General features: G+C 42.5%; 1 protein-coding gene across 1 annotated transcript in view; it reads left to right on the forward strand.

Annotated features, from left to right (window-relative positions):
• The window catches only part of LOC130551296 (THO complex subunit 2-like), a 47,093-nt gene extending 29,751 nt beyond the window's left edge, over positions 1-17,342 (forward strand). The window contains exons 14-21 of the mRNA XM_057328869.1: positions 376-506; positions 1,069-1,170; positions 10,740-10,824; positions 14,910-15,003; positions 15,306-15,386; positions 15,624-15,720; positions 16,597-16,714; positions 17,125-17,342. Coding sequence (XP_057184852.1) covers positions 376-506; positions 1,069-1,170; positions 10,740-10,824; positions 14,910-15,003; positions 15,306-15,386; positions 15,624-15,720; positions 16,597-16,714; positions 17,125-17,313 — 897 coding nt within the window. The 3' untranslated portion in view covers positions 17,314-17,342. The remainder of the gene's footprint in view (positions 1-375; positions 507-1,068; positions 1,171-10,739; positions 10,825-14,909; positions 15,004-15,305; positions 15,387-15,623; positions 15,721-16,596; positions 16,715-17,124) is intronic.
• Positions 17,343-26,367: the final 9,025 nt, after the last annotated feature.

A 26,367-nucleotide genomic window follows, 5' to 3' on the forward strand; every position in this document is an offset into this window, starting at 1 on the left:
TGTATTGAAATCATTTTATAGATTTCATTTGTTTACTTACATATACTTTATTTTATATCTATATCAAATGTAGATTTCAGGTAGAAGTCCTTCTGCAGAACACTAAAGAAGATATGTTGAAGAATGTTGGTGACCGCACAATGGCAGTACCCATTCACAAAACCAATGCAGGTCAATGGGTACCGTCGTTGTTCGGTCAAAATATCTTCTTTTGTGTTCTACAGAAGAAAGAAACTTCTACAGATTTGAAATGACGAGAGGGGGAGTAAATAATGACTGGTGAACTATTACTTGAAATCTCATAGTGGAAGTGTAAAGCATTCCCCCAGCTTGTGTTTGTCTCTATATGACCTGATGTGTGTATGTGTGTGTTAGGACTCTCTGCTGAGCTGTTTTCTCAGTATTGCTGATCAGGTGTTGTTGCCGTCTCTGTCGCTCATGGAGTGCAATGCCTGCATGTCAGAGGAGATCTGGGGCTTCTTCAAACTCTTCCCCTATAACTACAGGTATTGACTCGTCGTCATCACAGAGCCCAGCAGCTTCATACAACTTCATATGATGGTTTCACATAAGAGAAACACTTCTATCATATCACATGCATTGCTTCTCAAGACATCTCAAGCACTCGGTCACATACACATTTAAAACATTAATGAACAAACTTACCCCAAAGTACGAGTGTAGATCATTCACTCACCTTCATGCCATTCTAAACTCAATTTCTTGGGTACATGGGATGAAGAACGTGAGTCGCCATGTGCTGTCATCAGCCTGATATTAAACCCGTGGCCTGCACTGTAATCCTCAGGGCACATTAAAGAACGTCAAAGGATGCCTTCAAGCCATAACATCAACAGTTAAACATGATGGGGATGTGTAAGTTTATGGGCTGTTATATCATGGGAGCTGTTATATGAAATGATTGAGCTGGATGCTCATATACCAGCTGAGGTTTTTACTGCTACACTAGATCTCTGAGCCCTCATAATACTCTCATACACAAACACATCTAAACACATGAACGTGCTTTCCTGAGCTGTTTAAACATGAATCTTTTTGTGTCTGAAGGTATCGGCTGTATGGACAGTGGAAGAATGAGACTTACGGCACTCATCCGCTCCTGGTGAAGATCAAGGCTCAGACGGTGGACAGAGCAAAGTACATCATGAAGTAAGTTTACAGTCGATCTCACTCAGATTGTGAGGAGTGATTGACGTGTGGACTGTTTAAACAAGACTCTGCGATTCTGTAATGTGCGTTTGCTTCGACTTCATTTAACTAGGAACACATTTAAAGGGGAGCAATTCTGCCATGAATAACTCGCCCTCAAGTCATTCAATAAGCCCATGACATCTGTTGATCTTCACAATGCAAATGAAGATAGTTTTGATGAGGTTCGGGAGCTTTCTGGCTTCCGCCCATAGACGGCAACACAACTTACATTCTGCGTTTTGAAAGTCATTTGAGAATAGTGCGTTCCCTCTTCCTTCATTGTTTGCTTGCTTCGTCACCTTTGTTTTTTCTCATGCACTGGTTCGCTACGTCTGAACACATTGCAGCCGGAAGGAGACTCTTCTAGAGAGCACTCGTGAACGGCCGGAGTCGTGGACATTTGTGAAGCATATACAGTGAGGGAAATAATGATTTGATCTTTATATTGAAATACTTATTTCACTGACTGAAATGTTATATAACCTTTATATACATTTTTCCCCTGATTTTTTTAATATTCTGTGTCTATCAGTTCAAATAAACCCACCATAAACATTTTAGACCCTTCATTTCTTTGTAAGCAGGCAAACTTACAAAATCAGCAGGGGATCAAATCATTATTTCCCTCGATGTATTTTGCCAGTTTTCTCAGATTTATGTAATTGTTAAATATATAATATCCCGCCTTAAACACGCGGCTTTCCAACCTCTACAGTCTTTAAGTCAGATATTAAACTCGCGTCACGATCATCATTAGCCAAACATTAGAGATCTGCAAGAGACTGTCGTTCATCAGCTGGAAAAAAATGGTTCTGAGAGTGATCCTAATGAAATCATTCTCTTTATCATTATAGTTGTGATGTGAACCCCGCTATTCTCCTAAACGAAGAACAATCTTTACAATTTTTATAGTTCTCGTGATCATGTTGAACGGCCCTAAACAGTTGTCTTGTCTGCCATCTTGTATTAATGTATTTTGTTGAGCTTTGTGCAGTGTATCCTGAGATTGCCTAATGAAAGAAACATGTCATTCGGTCTTAAATAGTGCCCAGGTATCTAAAGGGGATGAGTCCAATCTAAATACCTTTTGAAAGGACATGAATCTGAAAGGCAGCTCGGTGGTTTCTGGAAGGGAGTGTTAGTGCTCAATACTAAACAGTACTGAAGAGAACTGCACTGCTGTGTGTGCATACAGATGAGCTGTTTGACATGAGCTCGAAGGATCACTGCATCACATCCTTTGCTTTCTATTCAACTCTGTTGAATAAATGATGATATTTTGGCAGATAATTGGACCGAGAGAGAGCGAGTCGAAGTTAAACACATCAAAAGTGTTCAGGGTGAAAGAGAGGGAAGCTCAAGGTCACCTGTCAAACGGGCCGAGTCGGGTTCTTGCATGTGTCAGACCCAATCTTGACTGTTTAGCCTTTCTCGTTGGATGCTGTTTGTACCGAGTGCTTTTGTGGTTTTCAAGCTTATGAATGTCACCTGACTTCACCTTGAGATTTGGCATTTTTATTTTTTTCTATTCTGTTTTAACACTTTCTGTGTTACTTTATGCAGAAGAGTATGTGTGGGTTGTGCGAGTAATATTTTCTGCTTACTGAGTCACTCACTGCTGAGCCTTCCACTGCTGGTGCTATTTCTCCTCGGTTAGCTTGCTGTTTATGACAACACACATGCCGTTCAGAGATGTGAAGGACTCTACCCATGTCTGCTAGTCCTTATGTTGGTGTCTGATGAAGGGAATAGTTAACATCTAATGTTAGAATGTAAATACTGAGAGCAGCATGCTTTCACTTTTAGATTTATATTTGAAAGTGCTGCTGGCACGTTTCATACTCATGTTTACAGCATTAAATATTCTTTTTAGCTGTCTAAAAATACATATTTTGGTGACTTAAGGTAATTTATATCCGTGCCCACATTAACAGGTTTGAGCATTCTCACTGCACACAGATGCAGTGTCCGTGCATTGCAGGATTGATGCAGTGCAGCCATGCAGTGATGGTTTCGACACCTGTGCTACATGTGCTGAATTAAAGCCATAGCGCATGCTTTTCGGTCAAAATGAAAACCATTGACGTTGAATATTTAGTGATGTACTCATAAAACCATAGAATTAAAGTATAATACTGATCTCAGCATAAAGAATAAAACTAAAAAGGCCACATGAAAAATACAGGAGTGTACTTGAGTATTTGTTGTAGTAAATTAAAAAATGCTACAGTATCTAGAAATTTAACTTAATTCTACTATAGTAAATACTAAAGTATAATACAGAATGTAGTCACGTTAGAGGAGTTCCAAGATACCTCAAATATGTTTTATGTTGAGTTAACTACATAGTTTAAGTGTGGAGAAGGGGCTTCGTTACAGAAAGTGATAATCATGTGACAATGATTTAATCTGTGTGTCAAAAGCTGTGAGGAGCTGATGCAGACGTGTGTTGAGAGCGTGTGAGCACGTGATGCAGCTGATGCAGACGTGTGTTGTGAGCTGTGAGGAGGTGATGCAGCTGATGCAGACGTGTGTTGTGAGCTGTGAGGAGGTGATGCAGCTGATGCAGACGTGTGTTGTGAGCTGTGAGGAGGTGATGCAGCTGATGCAGACGTGTGTTGTGAGCTGTGAGGAGGTGATGCAGCTGATGCAGACGTGTGTTGTGAGCTGTGAGGAGGTGATGCAGCTGATGCAGACGTGTGTTGTGAGCTGTGAGGAGGTGATGCAGCTGATGCAGACGTGTGTTGTGAGCTGTGAGGAGGTGATGCAGCTGATGCAGACGTGTGTTGTGAGCTGTGAGGAGGTGATGCAGCTGATGCAGACGTGTGTTGTGAGCTGTGAGGAGGTGATGCAGCTGATGCAGACGTGTGTTGTGAGCTGTGAGGAGGTGATGCAGCTGATGCAGACGTGTGTTGTGAGCTGTGAGGAGGTGATGCAGCTGATGCAGACGTGTGTTGTGAGCTGTGAGGAGGTGATGCAGCTGATGCAGACGTGTGTTGTGAGCTGTGAGGAGGTGATGCAGCTGATGCAGACGTGTGTTGTGAGCTGTGAGGAGGTGATGCAGCTGATGCAGACGTGTGTTGTGAGCTGTGAGGAGGTGATGCAGCTGATGCAGACGTGTGTTGTGAGCTGTGAGGAGGTGATGCAGCTGATGCAGACGTGTGTTGTGAGCTGTGAGGAGGTGATGCAGCTGATGCAGACGTGTGTTGTGAGCTGTGAGGAGGTGATGCAGCTGATGCAGACGTGTGTTGTGAGCTGTGAGGAGGTGATGCAGCTGATGCAGACGTGTGTTGTGAGCTGTGAGGAGGTGATGCAGCTGATGCAGACGTGTGTTGTGAGCTGTGAGGAGGTGATGCAGCTGATGCAGACGTGTGTTGTGAGCTGTGAGGAGGTGATGCAGCTGATGCAGACGTGTGTTGTGAGCTGTGAGGAGGTGATGCAGCTGATGCAGACGTGTGTTGTGAGCTGTGAGGAGGTGATGCAGCTGATGCAGACGTGTGTTGTGAGCTGTGAGGAGGTGATGCAGCTGATGCAGACGTGTGTTGTGAGCTGTGAGGAGGTGATGCAGCTGATGCAGACGTGTGTTGTGAGCTGTGAGGAGGTGATGCAGCTGATGCAGACGTGTGTTGTGAGCTGTGAGGAGGTGATGCAGCTGATGCAGACGTGTGTTGTGAGCTGTGAGGAGGTGATGCAGCTGATGCAGACGTGTGTTGTGAGCTGTGAGGAGGTGATGCAGCTGATGCAGACGTGTGTTGTGAGCTGTGAGGAGGTGATGCAGCTGATGCAGACGTGTGTTGTGAGCTGTGAGGAGGTGATGCAGCTGATGCAGACGTGTGTTGTGAGCTGTGAGGAGGTGATGCAGCTGATGCAGACGTGTGTTGTGAGCTGTGAGGAGGTGATGCAGCTGATGCAGACGTGTGTTGTGAGCTGTGAGGAGGTGATGCAGCTGATGCAGACGTGTGTTGTGAGCTGTGAGGAGGTGATGCAGCTGATGCAGACGTGTGTTGTGAGCTGTGAGGAGGTGATGCAGCTGATGCAGACGTGTGTTGTGAGCTGTGAGGAGGTGATGCAGCTGATGCAGACGTGTGTTGTGAGCTGTGAGGAGGTGATGCAGCTGATGCAGACGTGTGTTGTGAGCTGTGAGGAGGTGATGCAGCTGATGCAGACGTGTGTTGTGAGCTGTGAGGAGGTGATGCAGCTGATGCAGACGTGTGTTGTGAGCTGTGAGGAGGTGATGCAGCTGATGCAGACGTGTGTTGTGAGCTGTGAGGAGGTGATGCAGCTGATGCAGACGTGTGTTGTGAGCTGTGAGGAGGTGATGCAGCTGATGCAGACGTGTGTTGTGAGCTGTGAGGAGGTGATGCAGCTGATGCAGACGTGTGTTGTGAGCTGTGAGGAGGTGATGCAGCTGATGCAGACGTGTGTTGTGAGCTGTGAGGAGGTGATGCAGCTGATGCAGACGTGTGTTGTGAGCTGTGAGGAGGTGGTGCAGACATGTGTTGTGAGCTGTGGGGACGTGATGCAGCTGATGCAGGTGTTTGTTGAGAGTGTGTGAGCACGTGATGCAGCTGATGCAGATGTGTGTTGTGAGCTGTGAGGAGATGATGCAGCTGATGCAGACGTGTGTTGTGAGCTTTGAGGAGGTGATGCAGCTGATGCAGATGTGTGTTGTGAGGAGGTGATGCAGCTGATGCAGATGTGTGTTGTGAGGTGGTGATGCAGCTGATGCAGATGTGTGTTGCGAGGAGGTGATGCAGCTGATGCAGATGTGTGTTGTGAGGAGGTGATGCAGCTGATGCAGATGTGTGTTGTGAGCTGTGAGGTGGTGATGCAGCTGATGCAGATGTGTGTTGTGAGGTGGTGATGCAGCTGATGCAGATGTGAGTTGTGAGGAGGTGATGCAGCTGATGCAGATGTGTGTTGTGAGCTGTGAGGAGGTGATGCATACGTGTGTTGAGAGCTGTGAGCACGTGATGCAGCTAATGCAGATGTGTGTTGTGAGCTGTGAGGAGGTGATGCAGCTGATGCAGAGGTGTGTTGTGAGTTGTGAGGAGGTGATGCAGACGTGTGTTGTGAGTTGTGAGGAGGTGATGCAGACGTGTGTTGTGAGCTGTGAGGAGGTGATGCAGAAGTGTGTTGAGAGTGTGTGAGCACGTGATGCAGCTGATGCAGATGTGTGTTGTGAGCTTTGAGGAGGTGATGCAGATATGTGTTGTGAGGAGGTGATGCAGCTGATGCAGATGTGTGTTGTAAGCTGTGAGGAGGTGATGCAGACGTGTGTTTTGAGAGCGTGTGAGCTGTGATGAGGTGAGGCAGCTGATGCAGGTGTGTATTGAGAGCGTGTGAGCTTTGATGAGCTGATGCAGATGCGTGTTGAGAGCGTATGAGCTGTGAGGAGGTGAGGCCGCTGATGCAGTGATTTTGACTGCAGTGATGCTGCAGAGGATCTGTGAGCGCTCAAACAGAAATCTGTTTTACTGTCATTATTTTCACTGCAGTCTGCTTTATTTTCTGTAATAAGACACACATGTTCTGTGTGTTTACTCTACATGTAGGCACACTTTACATGTGTTATATACCTGGATGAACTGTTTAGGTGCTGTATCCCACAAAACACTTCCATCTCCAGTGTGATAGTAGCAATATGAACCTGACAGACAGAAGGCCACTACAGCACACAGCCACTGTAAAGCTTTCCATTACCTGCTGTGATGCCACTCAGAGCTGCAGAGACAATGCACTGAAGTGTATTTATGGTCCGACTCATTTCACAATCCAGCGGCGCATGAAATGAAGCTCATGCAGCTAAAAGAGTTTGCGATCACATGCTTGTGTAGTAGAGTTTGCAATAATCATCATTGCATATCACATATGGTTTTCTAGAATAGTATGCAGTGTGTAGTTAGCATTTTCCTAGTTCACTGATGAGTTCTTTCTAGTGTCAGGACTGACTTCATGTGTGCCACATGAGCTTTATCGAGTAGTTCAGTAGTATTCTCTCTAGATTCAACTGAACATGAGGAATGATCAGATCTCACGCACACACAGGGTGGTTTTATTAAGAGCAGGAGGTGAGTGTTATGGTGTGCTCAGTACACAGTGTCAGCTCTGGCTCTGTGTCCTCCACCGCGGTTTGCTGTTTCCCATTTACTTTATTAATTGACTTTTATAATTGGCTCTTTTGTGTCACACATCAGAGAAAGCTGCCCTGCAGCTCAGCAGAAAAACACAGCCCCCCGCACGAACAATTAACAGAGACGTGAGGCGGTCATCACGCTCCTGCTGGCTTGTGTGATGAGACATCAGAGCAGAGGCGTGAGGACGACACACGTCTGTCGCCTGTCTCAGCTCAAACATGAGAATGTATGCGAGAGTGACACGATTGTCTTCGTGAGCAGTTGATCTATTAACTGTGCTGATTTCAGGGCTGGATGCTGTTAAAGGACATACCGTGTGACTGTACTGCCGTGCAAAGGCAAAAGACCGTAACATTGATTTTGGTCGAAAATGAGTTGATATTTTTGGGATATTCAAGACGTCCTTTATCACGTGCATAAGCATCTTGAGTCATTTTCATAGTTTTCTCGAGAAAATAATGCGTTGTCTTAACAGTAACTTCCAAAAGCCCAAAGGAAACCAAGGCAGAGCACCGTAACACTAGTTAGTGCTCTTTGACTTTGTTTTGGAACGCTCTTATTGAGTTACGGTACTCTGCCTTTGTTTAGCGGTGCGTCAATATGAAGTCACTGTGCTGTGACAGTCTGGGTCTGCACACTAGTTGCAAGATTTGACTCCAACGCTGTGACAGCATAGAATGTAGCGTGATCACACATAAAATCAGTACAGTTCGCAATTAAATCCATATCCTACCTTTTCTTGTAACCCAATATAATCCATGGCAATGAATGTCATCAAAGATGTTTAATCCACAAGAATTCTGAGCATTATTCCAACCTGCTGGGCTGGCGTTCACATAAATCAAATCATCCTTTAGGCGAGGCAATTATTGTGAATGAATCTGTGGCTTTGAACGAATCTTTGAAGTGAGATTCAATGACCTATTCATAAACACAGTCAATGACTCGATATGTCACTCACTTAATTACTTACTTACCACCCCCTACTGGCGGTTTTAGGTTAATATAAGGATCACTTATTTTATCATCCTTGCATATTTCTCTTTTGAACCTTTTTATTTAAAACATTGTTTATTTTGAAAAAGTTAAACATTATACAGGAGTTACAATAATAGTTTTGTAAATGGTTATCAGCAGCTGAATATTGATAATGTGGAAATTACTGCTTTTTGCCTTGGCGTGACTTCTCACTTTTTGCAGACACTACAAAGGCAGAGGACAGTAACTTCAAAATAGGGGTCAAAAGTCAAGTTTAAGTTCCTGTTTTTTAAGTACATAAATGTAATTACTAAAACATCTAATTGCCAGATTTCCAGTGTCCTACCTATAATTAATTTGGCTGGACAAATAAAGAACTTGAAAGTCATTTTCCTCAGTTTCACATTCTAGCGAGTTAAGGTCTTTTGCCTTTGTAGGGCACAGGGCTCGACATTAACGCTTGTCCGGGACAAGTGAATGTTTTGTATGGGCAAGTGAGAGAGAATTTTACTTGCCCGACCGGACAAGTAACTTGAAAAAAAAAAAACAGTGCGACATATATGTAGAATAAGAAGAATATGTGCATTAGACTTGTTTGTGTGTGACAATAATCAATGTCCATGAGTCCATGTAACTACATGCGGACGAGGAATCCTGTTATTTAAATGTGATCTGGCTGTTCTGCGTGTCTGAGTGAATTATGTGCACAGTTTAACATATACAACACGAGTGATGGTCGAGGATTTGTCTGCGTCTGCACTGTATGAGGATATGAACACATGAACTTCATCTCCTGAGTTGCTGTGAGAGTTTATTTTACGAGCGTTTTACTGTCTGAGTGAAGCTATCTGCAAACAAGTGTCTTCCCGAAGACCCGTCAAAATAAAAGTCCCGTTAAATTGAACACTCAGACAAAAAATATAGTAGTGTACTATAGTATTTGCTATTGAAAATTGAAGTGCCCTTGTAGTGAATTGATAAACACTGTATACTATAGTAAAGTTCAAAAACAATATAGTAAGAATTTTACTGCAGTTTACCAGTTTACTACTAATTTATGTGGACAAATATACCACTATTGTATAGTAAAAAATGATAAACACAGTACTTAGAAATATTAAAACAAAGTTAGGTCATCTAAAAATGATACGGCCCTAATTTATCCATCTGTATGTAACATTAATGTCTTTTGTCAGTTATCTGCCTATTCATAATGAACTACACTTGCACATTTCTGCCTGTGCTACCAAACTTTAAACCTCTCTAGCACCAGTGCTATGTGCAAAAAAAGTTAACCTACAGCCTTAACACTAATAATAATTACTGCTTGCCTTTGGTTTATAGCAGTCACGGAGAGCAGGCCTGTAACCAAATTCAGGCGGCCAAAGCGGACACTAGTTAAAATGCTTAGAAGTAGGGATGTAACGATTCACCGTGAGCCGGTTGAAAATCGGTTATAATGAGTGACTATTCAAATCGGTTGAGGTGTGAACTGAATCGCAATACATTTTTTGAACAGCAGGGGCCGCTATTTTCACTGCAAACCTAAACGTGGACATGCTGATATTTCTTAAATGCAAAAAAATCCAAGAAAAGCTCAGACAGTATTAGTTTGTTTATATTAAAGAGAGTTTTTCTATTATTAATTTGTTATAAAATTGCAGTTTAGTTTTGTTATTTGAAATAAAACATTATTTTATTATACAAAGAAACGTGAAGCATTTAAGAAATAATGCAAGGGAAGTTGTTCATTTCTAATTTGTTTCAACTCATTTTGTAAAAATAAATCGTGAGTAAATCGTGAATAAATCGCATCGTGAGATCAGAATCGTGACTCGCATCGCATCGTGAGCTGAGTGAATCGTTACATCCCTACTTAGAAGCAAACTTGACTAATCTAAATCCGAAACAATTATATTGATTATATTATATTATAATTCAAATGAAATATCATCTTTGGACAAGTAATTTTTGTACTCGGACAAGTGAATAACAAATTTACTTGTCCGAAGGACAACCACATGACAATGCTAAATGTCAAGCCCTGCAGAATAGTTGAGTAACTGTTAGAGATTCCACTTGTATGCAGTGTGTACGGTGTTTGCTTGCCATGATGTGGAGTTGCTCACAGATTCCTATGCTTTTAACTGGTGTTTATTAGTGAAATTGTTGTGTTGCTGTTAATGCACCAATGCTACTCTTCACATGTTATACTTCCTTTAAATAAAAAGAGAAACTTTTCTTCTGTTCAGTTTTTCTTATTCCCTACACTGTCCGTAATATTATTCCTCCTCACTTATAAATTATGTATAACATTTTTATTGAATTTCCAGCAAGATAACTGTGTCGTGATAGCATTACCGCGGTATAAAATGAAATACTTGTGTCATCTGTGATTGTTTTCTTCTGCAGGCGACTGACTAAGGAGAACGTGAAGCCCTCGGGAAGGCAGATCGGGAAGTTAAGCCACAGTAACCCCACCATTCTCTTTGATTATGTGAGTATTTTATTGCTTGTGACGGCCATAATGGTCCGCTAGACTAATGACGGCCCTTTCCAGGCCTTCTTTATCATCTGCAGCGTGCCGTCAATTTTCATTGCTCCCAAGATGAAAAAGCACATACAGTTTAGAAACTCAGAGCTGCGGCCTAATGCCCAACATTAAAGAGAAAGCATGAATGTGCAGCTAAATTTAGGCATCTCCATCTGATGTAAGAACATCATCAGGAAACTGCTGTCTGTCGCATATTCATGTATTCAGAGAGAGAGAGAGAGAGAGAGAGAGAGACTTGAATGTGGCTGATGTTGGTAAGGTTTGAGTGGATTCAGATAAGACAAGGGTTGGGAACCGTGAGCAATTTACAAGTTTTGGTTCTGAAAACGTTTCTTGAGCAGCCTTATGCCGGCGTTTCACAAACCAAACAGAAACTCACCTCCGCCTCTTTATTTACTGAACACATCGTTTCCCATGACGTGTCTCGTCTTTAACATCCAAACCCTTTTGTTCCCATGACTGTATTGTACGTGCACTCCACAGACCCGTGGCGCTGCATCTAACTGCAGAACACATGGTTTCCCATGATTGTACACGTACCGGCAGTGCACAGCTCCTTCCGCCACTAAATGACATTATATTTGTCCTGTATTGTCATTGTTATACACACTGACTTAAATGTTTAAACGTGTGTAAATCACACCCTCTCCTGACTGTATTATTATTAGTAAAATAGAGTCTTTAAGGAGTGTGTGTATACATGATTATAAGTATGACAGGTAGAGGTGCTGTGTGTCTTTTTTTAGCAGAATCTAGTGGTGAGGTTGTGAATCGCAACCAACCGCTCCCTCCACCCCTCATTTCAAAGCACTACGGAGGCCGAGAGAGGATTAAGCTGTCGTCACGTTTTTGCTTCTTTCCTGAAAGAGTTAACGTATTTATGAAATGCACTCTGTAGCAGTTTGTCCATTTAGGGCTACAGTAGATGAATTCCATGTAAGGGGATAGACATAGCTCATTCTAAGATAATAAAACAGAACACTTCATTGTGTAAGCTCTTTATACACCTCTGAACACATAGGCATGTGTATTATATTGCATTTCTGTCAATACATCCTTTAACATTTTAATATTTCATTAGTTTAGGGAAATGAACAAGTGTTTTAGCCCCCAAGGGACTATTTGGCCTAACAGCTTATTCCTGCTTTAAAAGCAGAATGTTATTGACAGTGTAGAAACATCAACTTTGAAGCACATGTGACTAATGGACTAACATTACTCAACATTACTTACTACCTTACCAATGAAGGTAAAATAGTTTTAAAGTAATAATGGTTGATTTTAATGGAACCGGAATCGGGAATCATTAGGCAAAACTGGAACCGGACAATTTCTTACGATACCCAACCCTAAATAAGACTCCTGCCATGTTCTTACATTATTAGTTACTCTTGAAATCAAAACAATATCACACTGCCACAGTTAATGGCACAGCCACATGGATTAATGTTCTCCGTCGCTACGACGGATTTCCGTTAATTGCAGCGAGTCTACGGCGGATTTCCATCAATTGCAGGGTTCCCGCCTGTCCTTAATGTCATAAATTCACTTTTCATGATGTTAACCCTACGATCACGTACGATCACACCGGTGTGATTAGAACATTCAGCGCTTTGACTGGCACTGAGCCAGAGACGGACTCAATCCTGCTACCCATCACAACCAGGCTCGAGAGAAGAGAGCATTTTACTTGCCCGACCGGACAAGTAACTTAAAAAAATAACACTCAGGGCTGTGCAGTGCGACATATATGTAGAATAATAAGAATATGTGCATTAGACAGAGCCGCGTGTTTGTGTGAAGTGCGTTTGTCGTTGTGTGTGACATTAATCAATAGCGCATCGCCCGCAGACACGGAATGCTGTTATGTATTATGTCATCTGGCTGTGTGTCTGAGGGAATGAGGTGCACAATTTAACACACTACACAAGTGTGTCTGCGTCTGCACTATATGAGGATATGAACACATGAACTTCATCTCCAGAGTTGCTAAGAGTTTATTTTACCAGCATTGTGCTGTTTGAGTGAAGCTATCTCAAAAACATATTAACTCGGTCAACTTTCCGACAAGTCGTCAAAATAAAAGTCCCGTTAAACTGAACACTCAAAAATACTGTAGTGTACTATTTGCTATGGAAAATTGTAGTGCCCTTGTAGTAAATGATAAACTAGAGTAAACAGATAGTATACTATAGTAAAGTTCAGAAACACTATAGTATCTAGGAATTTTACTGCAGTTTACTATAGTAAATACTGTAATATACTACAGTAATGTATGTGGGCAAATATACCACTATTGTATAGTAAAAAATGATAAACACAGTACTTAGAAATATTAAATCAAATTTAGGTAAACTAAAAATGATACGGCCTTAATTTATCCATCTGTATGTAACATTAATGTCTTTTGTCAGTTATCTGCCTATTCATGTGATGAACTGCACTTGCACATTTTTTAATGATGACAACAGACGATTTATACTTGTACTACGACTAGTGTTGTAGTACGAGTCCAGTCTCAAGACCATTTTGTGATGGTCTTGTCTAGGTCTCAGACTTGGTGGTCTCTGCATTTTTTTTTTTCCAAGACTGGTGAAGACCACAACTGTGGGAAATATCCAAAATTGCTGGTGCATTGTCTGATTTATGTGTTAACATCATTCATGTGATTGCATGTAAAACTTTAATTCCTGGTTTCACACACAAGGTTTAAGACTAGTCCCAGACTAAAATAAACGTTTGAGCTGTATTAGCTGGAAATAAATAGCCCTGACATATCTTAAAATATGTCGTTGCCATTGTTTTGTCTCAAGATGCACACCAGCAGTATTTTTATCTAAGGCATTTTAATAAAAGTGACTTAAAAATCCTAATTTAACTAAGGCATAGTCCTGGTTTAAGCTAAGCCTTGACTGTTGTGCCGGTCAGAGATGAATGGGGGATTGTCCTAGAAGAAATCTGTCAACAAAATGAATACAAAGGTCCACAATATCCAAGATGTGATTGCAAAAAAGGTACTTGTATTAGATCTTGTTTCTTTATATTATAAAGTCTGATGTGATCTGAAAACGTGATATTTTGCTACTGAATAGTAGATAAGAACGCTTAGAACGCATGGTTCTGTAATTATGACTTTTTAGTGTTATGGGTTGTTTTTTTTTGATGAATTTTAGGTGTACTTGTCTTGGTCTTGACTCGGTCTCGGCCCCTCAATGTCTTGGTCATGTCTTGGTCTCGGTTTAGGTGGCACTAGCTACGACTGTTTGGCCTGTGCTACCAAACCTCTGTAACACCAGTGCTATGTAAAAGTTAACGTACAGCCCTGCCACTAATAATATTTACTGCTTGCCTTTGTTCTATAGCAATCACGGAGAGTATAACCAACTTCAGGCACTAGGTAAAATGCTTAGAAGCAAACTTGAGCACTCAGAATCCGAAACAATTATACTGACACTTCATACGAAGTTATATATTTTTTATGTTCGGACAAGTAATGTTTGTACTCGGACAAGTGAAGGACAAATGTACTTGTCCGAAGGGCAAACACATGACAACGCTTAATGTCAATCCCAGAAAAACATGCACTGAAGTTATGTAGATGGTTGATTATTTGTCAAGGTAAGTATAATGTTTTCATAGATTAAAAATAGCTTTTAAAATACGCAAACTGACAATATGAAAGCATCTCCCCTTAAAACACTATTGGTCTTGACTATTTAAATAGTGTCGGTTAAAGGCATATGACGTGAAGAAATTCAGTCAGAAGACATTTTTTCACTTTAATCCATGCATCCAGTAATAATGCGTTTTGAGAAGACGTTTAATTTGTGATTCGTTTCAAAACTTTTTAAACTAGGAGAATCCCATGTGTTGAATGAGCGAGCTGTGCCATGTTATAGACATTATTATTATTATTCTGCAAAAAAGAACATTCTGTATGTATGTAATTACATTGATAGTTGTTTGTTTTATTGAGACTGAAGTGAATTAAGTAGATTCAGTGGTAATGAAATGTTTCGTTCTTTCAGATTCTGTCTCAGATTCAGTGGTACGACAACCTGATAACTCCAGTGGTGGACTCTCTGAAATACCTCACGTCACTCAACTACGATGTGCTGGCCTGTATCCTTTCTGATGGCTCTTGTAATTACACATCTAATCGCAGCTTTACCTGAAACCTGCTGATCTCCTCAAAACTCCACATTCTTCTGCCTGCTTCAGACAGCCTGTAATCGCTCACCTTGACTTCATCATCGCCAGAGCTGTCTTTAAAATGAGTGAAAAACTGTTGCTGGCAGAGAAAGAGAGAGCAGTGGTTTTCTTTTGCATCGTTTGAATTGATAGATATGGCATACGTGTTGTCTTTAAAGATTGTCTTTAAAGAGCGTGTCATGATCTGTTTGAGCCCTTGACCATGTGGCCAGATTGCATTATTGAAGCTTTAGCCAATCCAGAGAAAGAGAAGATGAAGCATGATGACACCACGATTTCCTCGTGGCTCCAGAGTGAGTGACTTCCTCTCCAGCAGTCCTCTGATATGTCCAGATGCTGAATAAATTGATCCCACCCTCTGACATTCTCAATGGATGTTAAATGTCATGTCTTTAAATGCTTCGGCCTCGCCGCTCGAGCGCGCTCAGAAACCTGTTTGAAGCACAAATGTGTGCCGTTCTTCAGTTGCCCTTCTGTGGATTGGGATGCAAATGCTTATGTTAATGTTTTGCTTTCACATCGTTCCTCAGGTCTTGCTTGTCTTTGTGGAGCTGTGTTCCGGAAATATCCCATTGAGTTAGCTGGTCTTCTGCAGTACGTGACCAACCAGCTGAAAGCCGGCAAGAGGTGCGTGTGGGCGTGTGCGTGCGCACGTGCCCTCATGTGAGACCACACTAGTTGTTTGTAGGACAGATTTGCACTGGATTGAATAGAGTGAATTTTGAATTTTAATCCTAAAATCCCTCACAAAAAATACTCTAAACTTTATAAACTTCAGAAAAGTCTGAAATTTCCCCCCAAAACTGCATGTAATGTGCCTGTTTGTAGCAGCACACTCTTGGACGTTGAGTAGATCAGCATGCAAATCCAATTATACTTCTGAGATCTCACTAACCTTGACGTAAAGCACACTTAAGTGTTTGTAATATGTTGTTTCTTTTGAACCCATTATCCCTACCAGACAAAATGTGTGAAAGTGGATTATTTTGTAAACCGTAAAGGATCGTAAGAGGAGGCTCTTTCAAATCTAGTGGAGCTGTAGTGAGAAACGTTGACATGAAAGATCTGACAAATGTAAAGGGTTAAGGGTCAATACAGTGTGACCGCTCGAGTCGTGTGTGTGTGTCACCACAGGATTTATGACTTTATCATCAATGACTATATATAATTGCTTGAATTTACTTGGATTATAATCACAGTGGGGATTCATATTTTCGATGGACTAATAAAAACAAGGCATTTTTTTATTGCTACATACAGTATGTTTGTTGCTAACATGAATGGCTTGATTTTATAAATGAAACAGTGCCTCTCCTGTTGTGCTTTACCAAGCAAAAATGTCAGGACACTGATGGATTGTTGAATTTGAGGCACATTCAGCTTTTACTTGTGTCCTGATGTGTGTCTCTCTACAGCTAAGAATCCTTATGGATATTTAATAATAATACTGTACTTCATGCGAAGACATCTGAATATCTGATGGTGTGCTCTCTGTATTGTCAGTTTTGACCTGCTGATCCTGAAGGAGGTGGTACAGAAGATGGCGGGCATTGAGATCACGGATGAGATGACTGTGGAGCAGCTGGAGGCTATGACAGGAGGAGAACAGCTCAAAGCTGAGGTACAACACACCTGATAAACACTCATCATCATCATGTGATAAACACAGAAACATGACACTCATGTACTTTCAGGCCATCATCAGCTTTTTTCATTGAACTCAAAGTACCGTTACAAGAATGACACAACATTTGCTCAAGAGAGCTATATGGGGAAAAGACGAGATGCTTGCATTACAATTCAAGTCGCCTACTGGAGTTTGTTCTTCAAACTTGAATGTAATAAAGACATACTGCTGTGCACAATACAATACAATACAAAACCGATCAGTCGTTTTTGTTGAAATAGATGTAAATCTGTATTCTTAGCACAGATGTGTTACTGTAACAGTGCCTTCTGAAAACTCTTGATACGTTGAAGGGTGACCTCTGAAATAAGATTGAAAAGTCTGTATTGATAATGTGTGTGTAGGGTGGTTACTTCGGGCAGATCAGGAACACAAAGAAGTCTTCTCAGCGTCTGAAGGATGCTCTTCTGGATCATGAGCTGGCTCTGCCTCTCTGTCTGCTGATGGCCCAGCAGAGGAACGGTGTGGTCTTCTCGGAGGGTGGAGAGAAACACCTCAAACTCGTGGGCAAACTCTACGATCAGGTACATTAACTCTGTGCACACGCACAGTATAAGACACGCATCACTACAGCTCATGTCATGGGATTCGCAAGAACTCGGATGAAGCTTGTCAAGTCGAGTTGGTCATGTGTGTTATGGGCTGTTTTAATGGAGCTTTGACGAGCCCTGCTCTCAGCGAATGGAAACGATCAAGGTGAACATCCTCCTTTGAGTTGATTTCCAGCTGAAAACGAGAAGTGTTTGAGTTTGGTAAAGTTGTGGTGACTGTCAGTGTGAAACAGGAAGAAGTTTTCGTCCTCCCACACCGAAGCTTTTCATGTTCAGCAGCTGTGGAGCTCAATTACTCACTGGGTAATCCAATTGCCTTGAGTCCCCCCCACCTTCTCTAGGCACGTCGACATTCACAGCAGATGGTGCTAAAAACTAACATCATCAACTCCATTCTGTGCGCGGCCACAAAATCCTTCTCTCGTTTTCATCTTTTTCCTCAACGTCTCAAATTAGAGCCTTTAGCAAATAATTCCTTCTCACGATGCCAAATTGTCTCAATAATTGCTTGTGGTGTGAATGAACAGTGTGCTTTTCCTGACACCAGTGGGGAAGCTTTTAATGATTCATTTGGACTTTTTTTAAGCACACGTTGCGGGAAGTTGCTCGTCTGTCATTACAATCAGTTGAAATGTTCGGCTGCCGGCCGTCACCTCCTCTGAGAAGAACGATTGACTCATCTCATATGATAAATATGCCTTCCATCTGATTACATGATTTATGCATAAGCACCTTGAGAAATATTACAACTTTATCATTTGTATAAATTTGCCTTATTTTGCATGTTTAATAGTACATCTTTTGATAAATGGTGGTTGTTAAGAGTTGCTACTTAATTGATTTTTAATATTTCATTCGCTCGTACTGTCACTCATACTAAGTGATTAACTGTGATGGTCTGTAACTTGTCTCACAGCGTTACTTCAGACATGAGCGGTGTGTTAAATCCTGCTTTTCATCTTGTTGATGATCAAACTCTTCTCTCATGTCTTCAGCTGTCACGTTCAGTCATCTGAAGGTCATAGAGGCTTGTGGGTGAAATCTTTTGGCTCTTTTTAAAGCAGCTGGTAATATCTGCTTGAGTACAGTTGATATTGGTGTCAGGAGTCTTATCTGTGTATATCAGTTAGGGATGGGCGATATGGCACTAAAACTTGCGATAACGATAAAAATGACGATATATCCATAACGCCATCCACCGCTGTTTTTTGCGTCAAGTGATAGTAGCTGCATGTAGTCTAGACCCTCAGAAAAACAAATATTATCAAAAAGTAAAACTTACCCCAAATCAAACAGCTCCTAAAATATACCTGTAAACAGGCAGCAGTGCTGTGCACGCTGTGTCGCTATGAATGCACATGTGGGCGCGAGCTGCGCACGGGATGCTCCGTTCATCCTGTATATAACAGGCAAGAAATCATATTAAACAATTTGCGCACGCGCGCATAACATCTAACGAACATTTAAATAAATACTTTTAGCCAAACTAAATGTTGTGGTGTAACGTATTATGACTATCAACGAATACTTAACAAACGAATTAAATAAAACGAAAGTGAAACTAAACATTAACTCGGATGCATCTACAGTGCCAACCTAAACGAGATTTAGAGCTCGTCTTTTAGTGCAAACTCTTTCTCAGCTTCACATCCGCCCTCCGCTATACCCGTTTTCACTTCACATATGAGCTGTGAATGGGTCTCACAAAGAAATACGTCATCAACTAGAATTTATCGTTTATATCGCGGGAAGACTAATTCCTATCGTGTGCGGAATTTCTACCGGTATATCGCAAATGATGTAATATCGCCCATCCCTAATATCAGGGCCTGCTCCTGGAGATCTGCTGTCCTGCACACTTTAAAACCTCAGCACACGCACGCTATTTCTCAAGTAGAGTATGTTCTCTGTAAATCTACTGTATATGTATAAGGCGTATATCTCGACTGCCATGTCATCAAGCACCCTTGACGGGCATCTCCAAAAGCATTGCAAGAATTGTGTCAACACTGAGCTCGGCCAATTTTTTATGAAATGCAAAACAAAAAATGTTTTCAGAGAAGTCAATTGTTTTGTTTTCTTGTAAATGAATGGTAGAATAAGTATAAGTTTAGAGCTTTATTAATATCCCCTTGGGGCAATTTAATTCAAACTGTCGTGGTGCTTCACATACACAACCAACATTTAACACTACAGTACAATACATACGAACATACAAAACAAAATATCAGCTACAATTTGTTACATAAACGTATCGCTTCAGGCACAAAAGTGAATTTATAACGATTCGTAGAAGATCTAATTGCCCTTAGTCGTCGTCCATGGGGCAGCATCTCAGAAAGATGATGCAAAGGATGTGCCCTGTCTCCTCTGATTCTATGAGCCATCCTCAGCACTTGCTGTTCATAATAAGATGTAATACTTCGCAGGGGAACGCCCACTATTTTTGATCACATATTCACAACACCTTGCAAACGATTCTTATTCTTTGTAGACAAAGCTGTGAACCAGCAGATAAAAGAAAAAGACAAAATACTTTCAACAAATGAATTCTAAAAAAACATGAGAGCAACTCTTTGTACATTGGAGTTAAGCTTCCTCATCACAAACAACCTTTAGTTAGACACTTTAATAATTGCATCTGTATTTTGATCAAACTTCAACCAACTTCAAATCAATAATAGTTCCTAAATACTTTTACTCCTCAACTATGTCTCCCCGTGCGTCATTGATGACCACCTGTTGAAGTGTAAGCATTTTTCTACTCAAATTGATTATCATTTCCTTGGTTTTTGACACATTTAGATCTAATTTCATCCTATTGCACCAATTTTTTTTTTTTTTTAGCAAAAACTAAACCACATTGCTGTTCTGGATAGGAAATCAAAGAAAGGAGCACAGTGTCATCTGCATATTTCACCAAATAACTGTTATCGTGTAAACTCCTACAATCATTTGTGTCGAGTATAAACAGAATGGGAGATCATACACACACAGCCTTGTGGTGAACCTATGGACATGTTTATTGTGTTTGATAACTCTAACTCTGTTTCCTATCTGTTAAAAAAACTCATAATCCATAAAACTACACCATGGTTAAAGCAAAATTGACTGATGAGTTTCTGTCCTAAAATTACAGGTTGCAAATAATTAAACGCAGATGAGAAGTCCACAAACTAAAGTAATACTAAACTGCCCTGGTTATGAAGCCCTATGAGAACACAAACGCATGATAAATGATTCTCATTCACTTTGTTGCATTAATAGATAGTTGTATTATAACTTTTGTGGTGGTACATGACATTCTTTTCCACATTCTTTGAGGTTTCACACATGCAAGTTAACACGTGCACATTTCTGAAAATGTACACACTGAAATGAATAAGATGAACTGAAATTTTAATTTTATATCAAGTATCCGATTCCAGAATAGGAATTGATTTTCGATTGCCAACCCTAAAGACCAGTCTCATGTTCAGTATTGGTTTAGCAGTCTCTGGACAGAGAATGTTTTCTTGAGGCCAGCTGTACATGATGAGGAATGAGAAGGTTATGTGTGTCTGTCTTATACCTCCAGATGAGTTTGAGTACCTCAGAGATCTCGTTGTGTCCATGCTCCGTTCCATCACAAGATGGCCACTCTGGGTAAATGAAGTGTTCTTTAAAGGCGGGGTAACCGATTTCCGAATTACGCTTCAGACAACTGAGTCGGGCCGAGTACCAAAACAACCTTGTAGCCAATCAACAGTAAGTGCACAGGAAGGACATTAAGCCGAGCGCTGACCAAAGCGAAAGATGGGGGTAGAGGTGTGTTTGTTTTGGTGATTTGAACATCAACAACGGCTAAGAGAAATCGGACGCCCCGCCTTTAAATGACTGAATGCAAAAAGTGAAGTATCCCTGAACCATGATTCTCTCAGACGCTTGACCTCTGACACGGTTGAGTCTGCGCCACTGCTCCACAGTTTATTCTGGAAGGCTCATGTAGACGCTGCTGGTTCGTAAAGAGTGAACTGTGTTTGGTCTTGTTTGATGTGGATGGGAAGATTTGGACCCTGAGAACAACTGGATATGTAAGCTGTTACGTTCCCATATCAAGTCTAGGGATCGTTGGGTCACATAACAGAATAAAAATGGTGTTTTGTGTGTGTGTCAGCAATAAGGCAATGTAATAAACCTCACAAGAGGAAATTACAAGAGCGGGAGCACGTGCGCAGAACAGTTTATGCAAAAAGTGTGCGTTTTCTCTCGTGTTTTTTGTGGTCGCAATGCAGCAAACACGCAAGCACACGCCACGGCACGCAAACTTGTTTGTATATAGCCTATATATTTTTTAGTTACAAACCCGAACCCGAGGCTATTCATTAAACATTAACCCGACCCGAAGCCCGCAAGTTTTTTGCAGACCTCTAGTGTGGAAGCATTTCGGTTTTCCCGTGACAAGAAACGAGAAAGGAGAAAAGGTGACGGACAGACAAAAAACAATATGCAGACACTGTGGTGAAGTACAATTCGGGGAATACGACTAATATGAAGAGCCATTTGTTACATCATCACCCCGAAAAGTTTCATGAAGATACGAGGAGCAAAAAAAAATAGCATTGAGTGTAGCAGTGAATGAGGTGAGTGTGTGAGTGAAGCAGTGAATGAGGTGAGTGTGTGAGTGAAGCAGTGAATGAGGTGAGTGTGTGAGTGAAGCAGTGAATGAGGTGAGTGTGTGAGTGAAGCAGTGAATGAGGTGAGTGTGTGAGTGAAGCAGTGAATGAGGTGAGTGTGTGAGTGAAGCAGTGAATGAGGTGAGTGTGTGAGTGAAGCAGTGAATGAGGTGAGTGTGTGAGTGAAGCAGTGAATGAGGTGAGTGTGTGAGTGAAGCAGTGAATGAGGTGAGTGTGTGAGTGAAGCAGTGAATGAGGTGAGTGTGTGAGTGAAGCAGTGAATGAGGTGAGTGTGTGAGTGAAGCAGTGAATGAGGTGAGTGTGTGAGTGAAGCAGTGAATGAGGTGAGTGTGTGAGTGAAAAGCAGTGAAGAAGGCGAGTGGTGAGAGTGAAGCAGTGAATGAGAGGGTGAAGTGTGATAGTGAAAGCAGGTGAAATGAGGCGAGTGGTGTGAGTGAAGCAAGTGAATGAGGCGAGTGTGTGAAGTGAAGCACAGTGAATGAGGCGAGTGTGTGACGTGAAGCAGTGAAATGAGGCGAGTGTGTGAGTGAAAGCACTGAATGAGAACGAGATAGCGCTGAGTGAAGCAGTGAATGAGCGTGAGTGAAGCAGTTGAATCGTGTGTGTGAGTGAAGCAGTGAATGAGGTGAGTGTGTGAGTGAAGCAGTGAATGAGGTGAGTGTGTGAGTGAAGCAGTGAATGAGGTGAGTGTGTGAGTGAAGCAGTGAATGAGGTGAGTGTGTGAGTGAAGCAGTGAATGAGGTGAGTGTGTGAGTGAAGCAGTGAATGAGGTGAGTGTGTGAGTGAAGCAGTGAATGAGGTGAGTGTGTGAGTGAAGCAGTGAATGAGGTGAGTGTGTGAGTGAAGCAGTGAATGAGGTGAGTGTGTGAGTGAAGCAGTGAATGAGGTGAGTGTGTGAGTGAAGCAGTGAATGAGGTGAGTGTGTGAGTGAAGCAGTGAATGAGGTGAGTGTGTGAGTGAAGCAGTGAATGAGGTGAGTGTGTGAGTGAAGCAGTGAATGAGGTGAGTGTGTGAGTGAAGCAGTGAATGAGGTGAGTGTGTGAGTGAAGCAGTGAATGAGGTGAGTGTGTGAGTGAAGCAGTGAATGAGGTGAGTGTGTGAGTGAAGCAGTGAATGAGGTGAGTGTGTGAGTGAAGCAGTGAATGAGGTGAGTGTGTGAGTGAAGCAGTGAATGAGGTGAGTGTGTGAGTGAAGCAGTGAATGAGGTGAGTGTGTGAGTGAAGCAGTGAATGAGGTGAGTGTGTGAGTGAAGCAGTGAATGAGGTGAGTGTGTGAGTGAAGCAGTGAATGAGGTGAGTGTGTGAGTGAAGCAGTGAATGAGGTGAGTGTGTGAGTGAAGCAGTGAATGAGGTGAGTGTGTGAGTGAAGCAGTGAATGAGGTGAGTGTGTGAGTGAAGCAGTGAATGAGGTGAGTGTGTGAGTAGAAGCAGGTGAATGAGGTTGAGTGTGAGAGTGAAAGACGTGAATGAAGGTGAGTGTGTGAGTGTAGCAGTGAATATGAGGTGAAGTGTCGTGAGTGACGCAGATGAAATGAGGTGAGTGTGGTGAGTGAAGGCAAGTGAATGGAGGTGAGTTGTGTGAGTGAAGCCAGTGAATTGAGGTGAGTGTGAGAGAGTGAAGCCGTGAGAATGAGGTTGGAGTGTGGAGAGATGAAGCAGTGAATGAGGTGGAGTGTGTGAGTGAAAGCGGTGGAATAAGGTGAGTGTGTGAGTGAAGTCAGGTGAATGAGGGTGAGTGTGTTAAGATGGAGCAGTGACCTGAGGTGAGTGTGAGAGTGAATGCAGTGAATGAGGTGAGTCGTGTGAGTTGAAGCAGTGAATGGAGGGTGAGTGTCGAGTAGTCTGAGGCGTTGATAATGAGGTGTGTGAGTTCAGTGAAGCAGTGATATGATGGTGAGTGTGTGAGTGAAGCAGGTGAACTGAGGTGAGTGTGTGAGTTGAAGCAGTGAAATGAGTAGAGATGTATGAGTGAAAGCAGTGAGTGGTGGTGAGTGTGGTGTGAATGAGAAGCAGTGAATGACGGTGAGTGTGGTGAGTTGAGCAGTTGAATGGAGGTGAGTGGTGTAGAGTGAAGCAGTTGAAATGAGGTTGAGTGGTGTGAGTGAAGATGATCATGTGATGACGTGAGTGAAGCAGTGAATGAGGTGAGTGTGTGAGTGAAGCAGTGAATGAGGTGAGTGTGTGAGTGAAGCAGTGAATGAGGTGAGTGTGTGAGTGAAGCAGTGAATGAGGTGAGTGTGTGAGTGAAGCAGTGAATGAGGTGAGTGTGTGAGTGAAGCAGTGAATGAGGTGAGTGTGTGAGTGAAGCAGTGAATGAGGTGAGTGTGTGAGTGAAGCAGTGAATGAGGTGAGTGTGTGAGTGAAGCAGTGAATGAGGTGAGTGTGTGAGTGAAGCAGTGAATGAGGTGAGTGTGTGAGTGAAGCAGTGAATGAGGTGAGTGTGTGAGTGAAGCAGTGAATGAGGTGAGTGTGTGAGTGAAGCAGTGAATGAGGTGAGTGTGTGAGTGAAGCAGTGAATGAGGTGAGTGTGTGAGTGAAGCAGTGAATGAGGTGAGTGTGTGAGTGAAGCAGTGAATGAGGTGAGTGTGTGAGTGAAGCAGTGAATGAGGTGAGTGTGTGAGTGAAGCAGTGAACGAGGCGAGTGTGTGAGTGAAAGCAGTGAATTGTAGCGAAGTGGTGAGAGTGAAAGCAGTGAACATGAGGCGAGGGTGAGAAGGAAGCAGTGAATTGAGGCGAGTGTTGTGAGTGTAAGCAGTGAAATGAAGTGCGAGTGTGTGAGTGTAGCAGTGGATGAGGCGAAGTGGTGATGAAGTGTAGCCAGTGAATGAGGCGAAGGGTGTTGAGTGAGAAAGCAGTGAATGAGGCGAGTGTGTGAGTGAAGCATGTGAATCGAGGGCGAGTGATGTGAAGTGAAGCAGTGAAATGATGGCGAGTAGTGAAGAGTGAAGGCGTGAAATAAGGCTGAGTGTGTTGAGTGAAGCCAGTGAATGAGCGCGAGTGTGTGTGAGTGAAGCCAGTGAATGATAGGCGAGTGAATGTGAGTGTAGCACAGTGACTGACGCGCCCGGTGTGTGAGTGAAAGCAGTGAATTGAGGCGAGTGTTGAGAGTAGAAGCAGTGAATGAGGCGAGTTGTGTTGGAGTGAAGCAAGTGACTAAGAAGGCGAGTGTGTGAGTGGAAGCAGTGAATGAAGGCGAAGTGTGATGAGTGAAGTCAGTGAGAATGAGGCGAAGTGTGAAAGTGAAGCAGTGAATGAGGCTTGAGTGTAGCAGTGAATGAGGTGAGTGTGTGAGTGAAGCAGTGAATGAGGTGAGTGTGTGAGTGAAGCAGTGAATGAGGTGAGTGTGTGAGTGAAGCAGTGAATGAGGTGAGTGTGTGAGTGAAGCAGTGAATGAGGTGAGTGTGTGAGTGAAGCAGTGAATGAGGTGAGTGTGTGAGTGAAGCAGTGAATGAGGTGAGTGTGTGAGTGAAGCAGTGAATGAGGTGAGTGTGTGAGTGAAGCAGTGAATGAGGTGAGTGTGTGAGTGAAGCAGTGAATGAGGTGAGTGTGTGAGTGAAGCAGTGAATGAGGTGAGTGTGGTGAGTGAAGCAGTGAATGAGGTGAGTGTGTGAGTGAAGCAGTGAATGAGGTGAGTGTGTGAGTGAAGCAGTGAATGAGGTGAGTGTGTGAGTGAAGCAGTGAATGAGGTGAGTGTGTGAGTGAAGCAGTGAATGAGGTGAGTGTGTGAGTGAAGCAGTGAATGAGGTGAGTGTGTGAGTGAAGCAGTGAATGAGGTGAGTGTGTGAGTGAAGCAGTGAATGAGGTGAGTGTGTGAGTGAAGCAGTGAATGAGGTGAGTGTGTGAGTGAAGCAGTGAATGAGGTGAGTGTGTGAGTGAAGCAGTGAATGAGGTGAGTGTGTGAGTGAAGCAGTGAATGAGGTGAGTGTGTGAGTGAAGCAGTGAATGAGGTGAGTGTGTGAGTGAAGCAGTGAATGAGGTGAGTGTGTGAGTGAAGCAGTGAATGAGGTGAGTGTGTGAGTGAAGCAGTGAATGAGGTGAGTGTGTGAGTGAAGCAGTGAATGAGGTGAGTGTGTGAGTGAAGCAGTGAATGAGGTGAGTGTGTGAGTGAAGCAGTGAATGAGGTGAGTGTGTGAGTGAAGCAGTGAATGAGGTGAGTGTGTGAGTGAAGCAGTGAATGAGGTGAGTGTGTGAGTGAAGCAGTGAATGAGGTGAGTGTGTGAGTGAAGCAGTGAATGAGGTGAGTGTGTGAGTGAAGCAGTGAATGAGGTGAGTGTGTGAGTGAAGCAGTGAATGAGGTGAGTGTGTGAGTGAAGCAGTGAATGAGGTGAGTGTGTGAGTGAAGCAGTGAATGAGGTGAGTGT

This window comes from Triplophysa rosa, unplaced genomic scaffold, assembly GCF_024868665.1.
Source record: "Triplophysa rosa unplaced genomic scaffold, Trosa_1v2 scaffold88_ERROPOS1393935, whole genome shotgun sequence".
In the NCBI taxonomy this organism is placed as follows: Eukaryota; Metazoa; Chordata; class Actinopteri; order Cypriniformes; family Nemacheilidae; genus Triplophysa; species Triplophysa rosa.